Here is a 14261-nt window from a genome sequence, read left to right as displayed (position 1 = left end):
CAAACCAGGCGGTGATGCAGCCTGTCAGGATGCTCTCCACAGTGCAGGTGTAGAATGATCTGAGGATGCTGGGGCTCATTCCAAACTTCCTCAGCCGTCTCAGGAAGAAGAGGCGTTGGTGTGTCTTCTTCAGCACTGCATCTGTGTGAGCGGACCATGTGAGATCCTCAGTGATGTGAACACCGAGGAATTTGAAACTGTTTACTCGCTCCACAGGTGTCATGTCGATGGTGATGGGTGTGTGTTCTCTGCTCTGTCTCCTGAAATCCACCACCAGCTCCTTGGTCTTGTCGATGTTGAGTGAGAGGTGGTTCTCTTGACACCATTTTTTGTGTTTCGATACTTTTCCTATTTAAAACTTGACTCTTCTGTAGTAATAATCAAGGAACTTTGCGCAGTGATATTACACAGCACCTGAAAGTAGTCCCCACTAGGTAACTAGTTATGATATAGCTGGGGACTACTTTCAGGCGCTGGGTAATATCACTGCGCCTGCTGCACCCATGCTTCCTTGATTATTACGCCGGAACGAAAGTATAGTTCCTAGCCATATTGGCCTAGAAAATCACAACTTTTAATTTCCCGTCGGTCTTTGTACATGATGTAACTACAGAAGAGTCAAGCTTTAAATAGGAAAATTGCTAACGGTCTAATCGGATTCAATGATCTATGCTAAGCTAAAAGTGCTACCGCCAGACCCAGAGATATCGGCTGAATGGATTCAAAAACAGTAAAACTCACCTGTTTAACTCTGGGGCAGTTGGAAAATTAGCCTATTTCCAAAAAAAGTGGAGTGTTCCTGTAACGTTCAGGTTGACTTAGGTTCCAAAAAATAGTTACTTAAAACTAGAAGGAGAAAAAAATCGGTCTGAACTCACTTTCAAGTCTATGTACAATGTGAATGCCAAATAAAGACTGTTATGCCTTTATTATTTTATAGCAGCAACATTGAAAATTTGCAGTCAGATTTTTATTTTTTTTATTTTTAACAAATCCTTCAGCCCTAGTTTGATTCCAAAAGATGTGAACATACTTTTTTTTAATGGTTTTTGCCATGAAAATAGCCTAATATGCTGACATGGCATTAAATAAAAAATATACTACTACCATGAACTAAACAGGATTTTACACATTATTATTGAATAGGTTAGTTTTCAAGAATTCAAGCCAGTAATTCACGGCACAAACAGGTTGTGATCAGCAGCAACGAATGAACCTGTATTCAGTGCAGTGTTTTATGGCTCTTGTGCAGTGATGAGGATGAGGCAAGTAATGCAGCTGCTCATGTTTACATCAGTCGTTACAGCTCAAATCACAGTAGATATGGAAAGATGTGCTGATAATGCAGTAGATGTTGTAGTAAACTCTGAATTGTGGTGTTGTCCAGCAGCAGCAGCAGCTTCTTCAGCTCTGGTCTTGTTCTGACAGTTGTCATATGTGCTGTGTGCGAGTGTTGACGCCGCCGGCCGCGTGAATATCAGCATGACCCAGAGCGACAGAGAAACACTGCAGTCATTCATTCCATTCGGCACTTGATATTTACTCTTGATTCCCACATCGCCTCTTCTTGAACAGCTCTTATCTGAGACTAGCGTAACGTTTTGTGTACTCCTCTTATCGTTCATTCATTTCAATTTTAGCAGTAAGAAATATAATTTTTCTGAGATGCTGACCAGAGACAAACAAAGAAAATCCATTCAAGGGACAAGAGCTGAGTTCCAGGTAAAGATTTACTCTACCCATAATCCTGAGGAGAGACATCCACTAATCAGAGGAGCTGCTTGCCAATGGAAAACTCAGCAGACTCCACCCTTGAAGCATTCACAGCTTTTTATTAGTGCTGTCAAATGATTAATCGCATCCAAAATACGTTTTTGTTTGCGTAATAACAAATAAGATAAAAGATACACACTGTAAAAAAACTAACAAAAATAATTTGTTACCCTGCTGACTTAAAATTTTGAGGTTATTCAACTAAAATATTCCAGTTGTGCCTTAAATTAACATTGAGTAACTAAACATTTCAAGTCAGCGGGATAACAAATTATTTTAAGTTGAAACAACAATTTTTTTTTTTACAGTACATGCACGTGTATATTTAAGAATAAATGTTATGTTTATATATAATATAAATTATATGAATATAAATATATACACGTAAATGTTTTCAATATATATACTATATGGGTGTGTATTTATGTATACATAATAAATATAAAACCCAGCACTACTTTTTAAATTTGTATATATTAAAATATTTAGCAGTAGACTCGTAAATATATTTGTATCATTGTATCATATCAATTATAATCAGTAGATTTGTAGTGTACTGTAGTTGCATCATCCGCAGTGCTTTAAATTAAAGATTGTAATGTTGGGATGTCATTGGTCTATATTAAAAAAAAAAATGTTTTAAAATCTTTATGAAACATCGATTTGTTCATTGTTCTTATGAATGGGATTGATAATCAGTGACATTATGGCAATTCATGGCATTATTTTTGCACTCGGACAAACTAATAATAATAAATAACAACACTACACTACAGCCTGTGCCACAACTTCATAATAATCAGTAATTCTATTTGTCTTCTGTGCTTATTTAGCTCAAATAGCTAGTACTTGAACTAAAAGAGCACCTCATAGTTAATGCCATGGACTGTTGCACTGCTGACTGCAGATACTAGCTACAGCTTCAGTACTCAGTGTACACTGCATAGGTGACACACATCCATGGCATCTGTTCAGTGTTTGTAGTGCTTATTGTTTGCTGTGAGGTTATAGCACACAGTTCTGTGTTGTTCAGTTCAGTCCTGCATTGCAGACCCAGCGATCACTCTACACTTGTGCAGAGCTGGAATCACAATAAACTTGATTCATGTGGAAAGAGAGGCAAACAAACTCTCTCTCTCTCTCTCTCTCACACACACACACACATCTTGTGGAAATACCTTTTGCTGCCAGGTTTATCAGTTACTCTTCACAGGTCAGTCAATAATCATTGTGCTGTGAAATGTTTCTCTTCTGTGGTGCACTAAAATCATTGACTGAATAGAGTTATGATCAAGAGATCAGCTCGTTTGCAACAGTAAACTATTAAAGAGAAGAGATGGAGAGCTAAACAAGGAGATGGCACAAACCTGAGACTTGAGACAATACTGAGAAGCTGCTCTTCTGTGGAGCTGTTTGAGGATGTATGGGTTTACTTTGATATACTTTGGAGACCGAATTGTCTCTGAGCTAAAACTGGCAAACCCCATCTTTGGGCACGCTTTCGTTTGAGGTCCTTAGTATTTAGTTAAGTTTGTTTCTGTTATCTGAAAAACCTGTTCTTATTATATTTGTTCAAGTCTACACAGCCTTCTGTTATATTTGTGTTTTCTTTATAAGCGTTCACAGAGACATGGCCGTCTGTCATTGTGGGCGGTTCTTAGCTTGAAGAAGATGCGGTGTGGACCAGACTTTGGCTGCTTTTAACTAGTTTAGGATTTGTCTGTAGTCTTTATAATGAACACGTTTTAAGCCTATGATCATGCCTTATTTAGATTAGATAGCATTATATAAACGTGTGTGGTGTATGGTCTTGCAGATGTCAACAGTAAAACTTGTTATTCTGGTCCCAGACGATTCATTTCCCAAACACAGCTCACCTGCGCATTTCCAGAATAATGTCCTACTGGCCTGCAGTCCTAACTATATATCAGTTATTAAACTGATTTACGTCTCAAGTACACTGTGACACATTTCAAAGATATTCATTTAATAAGTGCCTTGAGTGATTCAGCGAGTTATACCAATGAATTGGACCATCATTTTTGAAAAGAACCAGCTCATTCGAAAGAGCCATTCGTGAAGATTTCCTTCAACTCTAAAATGCAATACAATGCAATGCATAATTCACAATAAGTGTAAAACAACCAATATGGATAAATTCATGTTAACACAGTTCATTGGGACCAATCTTTATGGACTTTTCTTAGTGTTTAGTTGAGACTGCGAACTCCTGACTGCATCATTTTACTTCTGCACTGACAAAATGTCACGGAAATCATTCCAATGCATTTTATTATTAAATAGAATAATTTCTCAATTCCCAGCCCTACTGATAAGAGTGTTATTGTCATGGTTGTGTGTGTGTGTGTGTGTGTGTTTTGTTAGGAATCAAGGTCAGTACTCTGAGCAGATTGGTGACATGGCAGCCAATTAGATTGACTCACAACTGGGAGCAGATGCACTTCCTCGCACGCACGCACGCACACACAGACAGACAGACACAGACGCGCACACGCAGTCACAGGGTGGAGGTGTAATCTGCTCTAATGCAGAGCTGCTGAATCCTGTTTGGCATCAGCTTAAACCATTGCACACACTTCAAAACACAGCTAATCTCGCTCAGGAACGCTCACAGGACGAGCTGTTTCTCTGGCCTCTCTGAGCACTGGAAAGGGACTGGTCAGTCTTAGCATTCAGCGGGTCAGATATTTTTGTATAATGATGCTAATCTGTTGTCCCTAGCTGGATTTCCTACATAACTGTTCTAGTTTCATGTCTCTCCTGTCACATTGTGCTCTCTTTCTCCTCGTATAATGAAATCATTTACACTCGGATCACTCGTTCATGTCTGTGTATTTACTGATTTGGTAGATGAGCAGCTGTGTAATGAGAAGCGTGATGTACAGTCACTATACAATAAACAAGATCACAATGCAACTCTTGTTTCCTGGTGTTTACTCTCAGCTCTGTCCTGGTGACAGCTTTTGTACCTTTTTTTCTGAGAGTGTAGGAAAACGGATTTGAATGTAAAATGTGATGTGAAATCCAAGTATTGAATGAGTCTTAGTAGTACTGGATTCCCGTTTCTCACGCTGTGGGTGTCATACGGAGCTGTATTTGTTTGTGTTCCTCCAGAGCGGCGGAGATGATCTTGGCTCGAGCGCGACAGCTGGCTGACGTTAAGAAGGAAGATGGTTTCTCTGCTCTGCATCTGGCCGCCTTGAACAACCACCGGGATGTAGCTGAGATTCTCCTTAAAGAGGTGTGAGAGATTGACCTCAGAATTATCTCCTAGAATAAAGTCTGCTTAAAACATGGAAAGTATAACATTAATGCTTCAACGAGTCTAATAATCTCATCTAATTCATCACTTACCAATCTGTGTAAAGCTATATCCAGACTCTTGTCCAATAACAAACAATAGATTTTACATGGAGCAAACTCTACCACATGAATTACATTTATTAGAAATGTAGTCCCACCTGAAAAGGATCATTTAAACAACTTGACTTTTGTTACTGAATTTTAGTTGAGAGTAACAAAATATTTCTGCTTTTAAGCCCCCAGTGCTTTTGCCTAATAAACCCTCAGTATAAGCACACTTTTTATTAAAGATATAAAGTTATTTTTGTGTTAATGCCACAGTTGTGTTTTAAGTGACTGTGTTATGTGACAACCTGGCTTTATTTAAAACCCCCAACTTGAACCACATTCATATCCTCTCTTTTAGCCCAGTGTGTTGTGTTTAGCGTGTGTAATACAATATTTGATGAACCGAGTTTGCTGCCATCTGGTGGCTTTATATGTGTTTATTACATTGGAATGTTTTGTAGGTATTTTGAAACTGAAAAAATAAATGTAGTCCAAGGAAGTTTTGAATAGTTAATAATAATGTGTTCTCTGTGTTTCAGAATGTTGACGATATTTTTAAATTGCAATAACAAACAGAATTCCATCAGCTGGCACAATTTATTTTTGCCTACAAAAAATAAGCAGAAGCCTTTAAATCAAAACATAGCTCTGTTCAGTGTTTTTTCAATTTTTGCCCGGCAGTGTATTTGTAACCTGCCCTAATCCTGCCCTCTTTGGCTTTAAGGGTCGCTGTGAGATCAACATCCGCAACAATCGCAATCAGACGCCGCTGCAGCTGGCTGTGACTCAGGGTCATGTGGCTCTAGTGGCCCTGCTGGCGACGGAGGGGGCAGACGTCAACGCAGAGGATGAGGATGGAGACACGGCCATGCACACGGCTCTCAGCCGCCAGCAGCTGACCACCATCATGAGCAGCGGCGAGGGCGAAGGAGCAGTGCTCTATGGCAGGGTAAGAGGACAGAGTGACTGAGAAAAAACATCCAGTGCAACTTTAGCATACTGCACACTGCATACTGCATGATATACCCTAGGAAAAAACAAAAACCTATGTCATAATTTATTTCATACTAAGTATACTTCAAATCCATTATTACTGACATATCACTTAAGACTTGCTGAAACAAAATTATATTTAAACTTAACTGGAGCATTTCTTTTTTGCACAATGCATAATTCTGTGACCCTGGACCACAAAATGAGTCATAAGGGTCAATTTTTTTTTTTAAATCTTCTGAATAAATGAGCTTTCCATTGATGTATGGTTTGTTAGGATTGGACCATATTTAGCTGAGATGCAACTCTGGATGCAAAATCTGGAATCTGACTTTAGCTGGATAAAAAAAAAATAACAACCACAATTCTTAGCAAATAATATGAATAATGGAAATTGCATGATAAACGAGAGTGAAGAGTTTTGCTCTTGACATGTAAACATCATAGTGCGATTAAGTCCTTACTCTAATTATTGAAAATAATTGCATTATTCGTGCGCATGTAAACGTAGTCATTGTCACTAGACACTAGAAGGGTAGAAGGGATGCTCCAAAGTGGGACCTCTCCGTGGTGCCTGGAGACTTTCCAACAGCCTAATATGGATTTTCTTAGGCCCAACCTGACCCTTATGCCTAAGTGCTTCCCAGCATGCACACGTGAGGTCATCGAGCTTTCCTCTTTTCACACACCACCTTTCTCCTTTGTGCAGGATCAGAGCTTGAATGCTCTGTCCTCTGCATACCCTGTGGAGGGTTTAAATGGATAGCTCTTAATTTTTTGGCAATGCCTCTTTTGGCAAATTAATATAAGTGGGTCCCTTCAGAGCACACTCTACCAGGGGAATGGCTGCCTCATGGGCTCTATTTAGAAGAGTTTCATTGCAGGAAATTGCAAGCTGGGTTTGTCAGACACTACTGGCTTGATGTTCATTCTGTCCTGGAGTATATAGCCTCGTTCTCTTAAGCAATCAATTCCTCCCCAAGACTGGGCTGTCAAACTATGCTTATTCATGTCACTAAGCATGTCTTTATAGCTTTGCATGGCACCATTTTCATTACTATGTGGGTTGCCGGGTTTAATTATGTATGCGTAATACTACATGCTATTCATACTCTATCTCCACCCATGTAGCACTATCACCTTTGTGTAATGTTACCAGACGTTGTCTTTGCAGGTGACTTGCTTTCAGGGCCTCTCTATGAATGTATTGGTCAACCAAGAACTGTCCATAGGTCCCATAGGTGGATCTTAAACACAAGATAAAAGAAGAAAACAATAGGTTAATGTTTGTAACCATGGTTCTCTGAAACATAAAGTGGAGATATCCACCAAGATTGGTGCATGAGACTCAAACAAGCTCACTGAATAAAGGTAGCTTGTGCAGGTCCTGTTATGTGCTCAGTTAAGGGATGGTCCTATACCTGGAATTGGGCACATGCTCATGTCTGTCGAGCCAGGCTTGGTGTCATTAGATGCTTCTGCAGAGGTCAGGTACGGATGCTCTTGCCATAGGTGGATCTCTCATTTCACTGTTCCAGAGAATCAGGGTTACGAACGTTAAACCGTTGTTTTATACTGTAGTACACTACATTACTGCCTTGTGAGCTCACTGTTGCATGCTTAAAGATGCAGTAAGGGATTTCTGAGAAACACTGTTGAAAGTGGTTATTATTGATAAAAGTAATGATTCATAAAAGAACCGCAGTTGCTTTCGCTTCTGGTGCATTTGTCACTCTTGAAATGGAAGGCCAATCAAGCACTGCATTGTGGGACACAGTATTCCACGCAGTGTGCTCTGCGGTCTGCTGTATGCTAAGCATTTTGGTAAATGTAGTACGTCATCCTGGTATTCCATGTAAAAATTCACATACTGTGCAGAAATAATAGAAGCCTTGCACACCAGAGTAGCATCGTCCTGTTTTCCAGCGTATCAGAAATCAGAATCAGAATCAGAAAGAGCTTTATTGCCAAGTGTGTTTGCACACACAAGGAATTTGTCTTGGTGTTAGGAGCTTCCAGTACAGAAAGTACAAACATAGTGCAGACAACATATAATTAAGGTGATAAAGAACACTAATGAAGAGAATATACAATGATTAAGGATAACAATAGTAATAAAAATAAAAAATATACAGAAAAGAGACATGACCATAGACAGAACTGTGAATGTGCATGTGTCCTATGTACAGATGAAGGTTTGATGGGTTATTTACAGATGTACAGTACCGGGGTGTGTTATGTGTTGTTCAGGTGGGATACGGCCTGGGGGAAAAAACTGTTCTTGTGTCTGGCTGTTCTGGTGCTCAGTGATCTGTAGCGCCGGCCAGAGGGCAACAGTACAAAGAGAGAGTGAGCTGGGTGTGAGGGGTCCAGAGTGACTTTCTTAGCCCTTTTCCTCACTCTGGAGGTGTAAAGTTCTTGGAGGCTGGGCAGAGGGGCACCGATAATTCTCTCAGCAGTCCTAACTGTCCGTTGTAGTCTTCTGATGTCTGTTTTGGTAGCTGAACCAAACCAAACAGTTATAGAAGAACATAGGACAGACTCGATGATTGCAGAGTAGAACTGTTTCAGCAGCTCCTGAGGCAGGTTGAACTTCCTTAGCTGGCGGAGGAAATACAGCCTCTGCTGGGCCTTTTTCGCAATAGAGTCAATGTGATTGTCCCACTTCAGGTCCTGAGAGATGGTGGTGCCCAGGAATCTGAATGACTCTACTGAAGTCACAGTGCTGTTCATGATGGTGAGTGGGGGGAGAGCAGGGGGGTTTCTCCTGAAGTCCACTATCATCTCCACAGTTTTGAGCGTGTTCAGCTCCAGGTTGTTAAGACTGCACCAGACAGCCAGCTGCTCAACTTCCTGTCTGTAAGCAGACTCGTCACCGTCCTTGATGAGGCCTATGACTGTAGTGTCGTCCGCAAACTTCAGGAGCTTGACAGAGGGGTCCTTTGATGTGCAGTCATTCGTGTAGAGGGAGAAGAGCAGTGGGGAGAGAACGCAACCCTGAGGGGCGCCAGTGCTGATGGTGAGAGTCCTGGATGTGAGTTTGCCCAGCCTCACTAGCTGCTGCCTGTCTGTCAGGAAGCTGGTGATCCACTGACAGATGGAGGAGGGCACAGAGAGCTGTCTCAGTTTGTCTGAGAGAAGGTCAGGTATGATGGTATTGAAGGCCGAGCTGAAGTCCACAAATAAGATCCTTGCATAATTCCCAGGTTTGTCGAGGTGTTGCAGGATGTAATGCAGTCCCATATTGACAGCGTCATCCACAGACCTGTTTGCTCTATAGGCAAACTGAAGAGGATCCAGCAAGGGTCTAGTGATGTCCTTCAGGTAGGCCAGGACCAGTCTCTCAAGTGACTTCATGACCACAGACGTGAGTGCGACAGGTCTGTAGTCATTAAGTCCAGTGATTTTGGGCTTTTTGGGGACGGGAATGATGGTGGAGCGTTTGAAGCAGCGGGGAACTTCACACAGCTCCAGAGATCTGTTGAAGATTTGTGTAAAGATGGGGGCCAATTGGTCAGCACAGACTTTTAGACAGGCAGGTGAAATACCGTCTGGTCCTGAAGCTTTCCTAGATTTCTGTTTTCTGAAGACCCGGTTCACATCCTCTACACAGACTTTAAACGCAGGTAGAATGGTGGGGGAGGGAGTAAGGGGGGTTGCAGGGGGGGAAGGTGAATGTGTGAAGTGCAGATCAGAGCGGGTGCTGGGTGTCAGTCTGGCCTTTTCAAATCTGCAGTAGAACACATTGAGATCGTCAGCCAGTTGTTGATTCTCCACAGACTGTGGGGGTGGTGTCTTGTACATGGTGATGTTCCTCAGACCAGTCCATACCGACGCCGGATCGTTGGCTGAAAGTTCTTTTTTCAACTTCTCAGAGTAGTTCTTTTTAGCCACTCTGATCTCCTTTGTTAGTCTGTTCCTGGCCTGGTTATACAAGATTTTATCCCCACTTCTGTAAGCGTCCTCTTTGGCCTGACGAAGTTGTTTGAGTTTCCCAGTAAACCACGGTTTATCATTATTGAATGATAAGAATGTCCTGGTGGGGATGCATATATCCTCACAGAAACTGATATATGATGTTACAGTCTCTGTGAGTTCATCCAGATCAGTGGCAGCGGCTTCAAAAACACTCCAATCAGTGAGGTCAAAACAAGCTTTTAAATCTTGCTCTGCTTCATTAGTCCATCTCTTAACAGTTCTTAATACAGGCTTCGAAGATTTGAGTTTTTGCCTATAGGTCGGTATGAGATGAACCAAACAGTGATCAGAGAGCCCCAGAGCTGCCCGTGGGACAGAGTGATATGCATCTTTAATTATTGTATAACAATGATCCAATATATTACTGTCTCTGGTGGGACATGTAACGTGCTGTCTGTATTTTGGCAGTTCGCGGGAGAGATTTGCTTTATTAAAATCTCCAAGAATGATTAAAAAAGAGTCCGGGTACCTTTGCTCTGTTTCAGATATTTGTTCAGCCAGCTGTTGCATCGCGGCGCTCACGCACGCGTCCGGAGGCACGTACACATTCACGAGAATGAAGGAGGAAAACTCGCGGGGTGAATAGAACGGCTTACAGTTTATGAAGAAGGCCTCCAAATTAGGAGAACACATCTTCTTCAGAGTTGTTACATCTGAACACCAACCTTCATTTATGTAGAAACATAGTCCACCACCTCTTGTTTTCCCCGTTAGCTCCGTGATGCGGTCTGATCTGAACAGCTGATATCCAGGCAAATGAAGCATGTTATCCGGGATGTTTTCACTCAGCCAGGTTTCAGTGAAGCACAATGCAGCAGAGTTTGTAAAGTCCTTATTTGTGTGGGTGAGGAGAAGTAGTTCATCCATTTTGTTAGGAAGGGATCGGAGATTCGCTAGATGAATGCTTGGGAGCGCAGTTCGGAAGCCGCGTTCGCGGAGTTTAACCAGCGCGCCGGCGCGCTTCCCTCTTTTCCGTCTGAGCGCGCGTTTGACTAGGACCGCTGCCCCTCCGACCAAAACATCCAACAAAGCGTCTGAATAATCAAAAACCGGAAAAAAATTGTCCGGTGTGTGTTGCCTTATGTCCAGTAGTTCGTCTCTGGTAAAACTGACAGTAGGAGAATGACTAAACACAGAACAAACAAACAAAAACAACAAAAGTACGGGAGCGTTCCACACCACAGCAGCCATACTCGGCGCCATCTTGAGTTAAAAAAAAAACTCAAGATGGCGCCGTATGTGTGTGTTGTACAGTTTAATTAAGAGAGAGGTAATCAATGGTGTTTATTCCTTCATTCTTTGTGTGTAGTTGTGTAGCTCAGGGCTGATGGGAAACACGGAGCTGAACGTAGGAGCTGCTATCGCTTGCTTCTTGGCACAGGAAGGGGCCGATATCAGTTATGCCAACCATAAAGGTAAAAGCCCACTGGACCTGGTTACAGACAGCAGCGTACAAACTCTCATCAGGAGCTTCGCAGAAAAACACAGGTGTGTCTCAGTGCATTGATTGTGGCGCTCACTAAATGAGGGATTAAAGAATGAACAGGTGTGTGTGTGTGTGTGTTCAGGCTTCAAGCCGTCACCTGTGGCACAGGCACCAGCAGCAGCAGTCTCAGGCGAGTACACACTACACCCAACACCATGACCAACCTGGCCATGCCCAGCGTGACGGGCCCCAGCGAGTGCCTCATCTGCTCCGAGCTCGCGCTGCTGGTGCTGTTCTCTCCATGTCAACACAGCGTCGCCTGCGAGGGTGAGCTTACTGATCGATGAACAAACAAGTCCAGACCTTTTTTGTTGTTGTTTAATCAAAACGTAGTTTCACTCTACCTCCTGAGAACCAGGAAAAAAGCTTTGTGAATTTAGAATTGTTTTCATGTCGTTACATTGTTTAGAGCAGTGATCCTCAAATCTGGCTCGCGAGATCCTCTTTCCCTGATCAAACCACCATGGCGCAGTGGATAAGACACATGCCTTTGGTGTGAGAGACCCGGGTTCGAATCCACTGTGAGACACCAATGTGTCCCTGAGCAAGACACTTAACCCCTAGTTGCTCCAGAGGCGTGCGACCTCTGACATATATAGCAATTGTAAGTCGCTTTGGATAAAAGCGTCAGCTAAATGTAAATGTAAATGTAAACTCACCCACCTGTGATTCTCTAATGATCCTGAAGACACTGATTAGCAGCTCAGGTGTGTTTGATTAGGGTTACAGCTAAACTCTGTAGGGAAGTGGATCTCGCGAGCCAGATTTGAGTATCCCTGGTTTAGAGCATAAGAAAAAAATTGAAAAATAACATTTTTGAAAAATGATATTTTATTCATATGTTATGCTATGTCCTCTGTAGAGGACACCAGGACTCAGTTTCTCTAAAAATAAAAGGACATGAATAGACATGAAAAGGCAAAAACACAATTTTTTCACCAATCAATTTTTAGGTTTCGGGATATTTTTCTACCAAACTTTAAGGATGATTCTCAGCTATGTTATAAAAGATATAACAGAATGATTTGATATAGGATTTTGCTTTATGCAGTATGGGTGTAAAAATTGTATAAACTTGTTTTCCCATTAAACACAATGTTATCTATACACTGCATCTAATTTGCATATTAAAGTGCTGTTGGGACAGCATGTTGAAAAAGAAGTGTACTAATGGGAGTAATAATTGGCCAGATTTTCATAATGATATCTAATATTTCATAAGAATATTGATATATATTGTTTTCCTATTCAATTGTTTTGTCTCCCAAAATGTGTAATAAACATGCTTTTAGTCCTCAACAGTGGACAAGTATGAAATTATGTCCTGTTTCATAACAGAAAGTCATATTTTGATTTGAAACCCCATAACATTTCCCTGAGATGTTGATTTATGACAAACATAGCTGGGGCTCAGGAGGATATGGTAGTAGAGTTGGATGGATGTTGATCCAGAAATGATTTACTTGTTGGTATATAGAAACTCAGTCCTGTGTGTCTCTGTTCAGAATGTGCTCACAGAATGAAGAAATGTATCCGGTGCCAGGTGACAATAACAAAGAAAATACGACAAGGTAAGCATTTTTACGTTTGAATAACGATAATATTTTTATGCTGAGATTTAAGAATCAAAACGTTTTTAATTTTGGTTCATTCTTAGAAGAAACAGCTGCTTTACAAATGAAAACCACTTTAGAACAAAATGCAGTTAATAACAGTTAATAAATCCTTTTTAAAATGAGCTCAGTGTGTTACGGTCAGCATACGCTCGGCTCTTAATGCATCTTTTTTTGGTATCATTTTAGCAGGGACATTTCTATTTGAATTACCAAGAACAACCAAGTTTCTCTCAAACATTAGTTGTAGTATTTTAATGTGCAGATAATTACAGCATTTCACTAGTTATGTCGTGAGATGCGTTTTTGTAAGCCTGTTTTCACTGAAGCTGGATTATTCTGTCAAGATAAAATTTGTCTAAAATAAAAGTTCAGTATGAATTATTATATTACTGCAGTCCAAATTCAAAATATATCTTTCAAGTGTAGAAATTAGGAAAGAAGTATTGTAATTTACCTCCTGTACTGTAAAGCAAACATAATGCACCTATGAAGTATTCATTTTCATTTATTTTACAGTGCAATTGTTTTAAAATATATGGCTATTACAGTGATGGGAATAACAGTAGCATAAAATTGTTATTATCATTAACCTATATTCTGATTTGTTTGGCTTCTAAAACACCAGTGTGAATGTAAGTTAGACAGACAGTATATCACAAATATACTGAAGAAGGCTGAATCCTCTTTAAAGTTCAGGTACAAATTAATTCACTGGCTTACGTTTTCTCAGGAACATGGGTTGGAGCTCTTAATTTTGAACTCTCAAAGTGCATTAAATAGAAGTATCTAACTTTAAAATGTACAAAATAAAAAAAAAATTCCATGTCTTCCTGTTGTCTTTTTTTTTTAATTTTTTTATATTGCAATAAATATTGTATTGTGGACTTCATATTGAGATATGATCATATTGTGAGATTTTGACATCGTTACATCCCTACTATTAAAGAGCCGCTATTATGGGTAATGAAAGGTTCATATTTTGGTTTTGGGAGTCCCCAACAACAGATTGACATGCATGCAAGGTCAAAAAACACTTTCATTTT

At 40.7% G+C, this 14261-nt stretch overlaps 1 protein-coding gene across 3 annotated transcripts in view; it reads left to right on the top strand.

Annotated features, from left to right (window-relative positions):
• LOC306848681 (E3 ubiquitin-protein ligase MIB2-like) overlaps positions 1 to 14261 on the top strand; it is an 86917-nt gene that overhangs the window by 70703 nt on the left and 1953 nt on the right. For all 3 annotated transcript variants that reach the window (XM_079383372.1, XM_079383371.1, XM_079383370.1), the window contains exons 14-18: positions 4909 to 5035; positions 5870 to 6094; positions 11426 to 11604; positions 11685 to 11869; positions 13108 to 13173. In XM_079383372.1, coding sequence (XP_079239498.1) covers positions 4909 to 5035; positions 5870 to 6094; positions 11426 to 11604; positions 11685 to 11869; positions 13108 to 13173 — 782 coding nt within the window. The remainder of the gene's footprint in view (positions 1 to 4908; positions 5036 to 5869; positions 6095 to 11425; positions 11605 to 11684; positions 11870 to 13107; positions 13174 to 14261) is intronic.

The sequence above is a fragment of the Barbus barbus genome (assembly GCF_936440315.1).
Source record: "Barbus barbus genome assembly, chromosome: 28".
Classification (NCBI taxonomy): Eukaryota; Metazoa; Chordata; class Actinopteri; order Cypriniformes; family Cyprinidae; genus Barbus; species Barbus barbus.
This window is presented reverse-complemented; position numbering and strand designations above follow the sequence as displayed.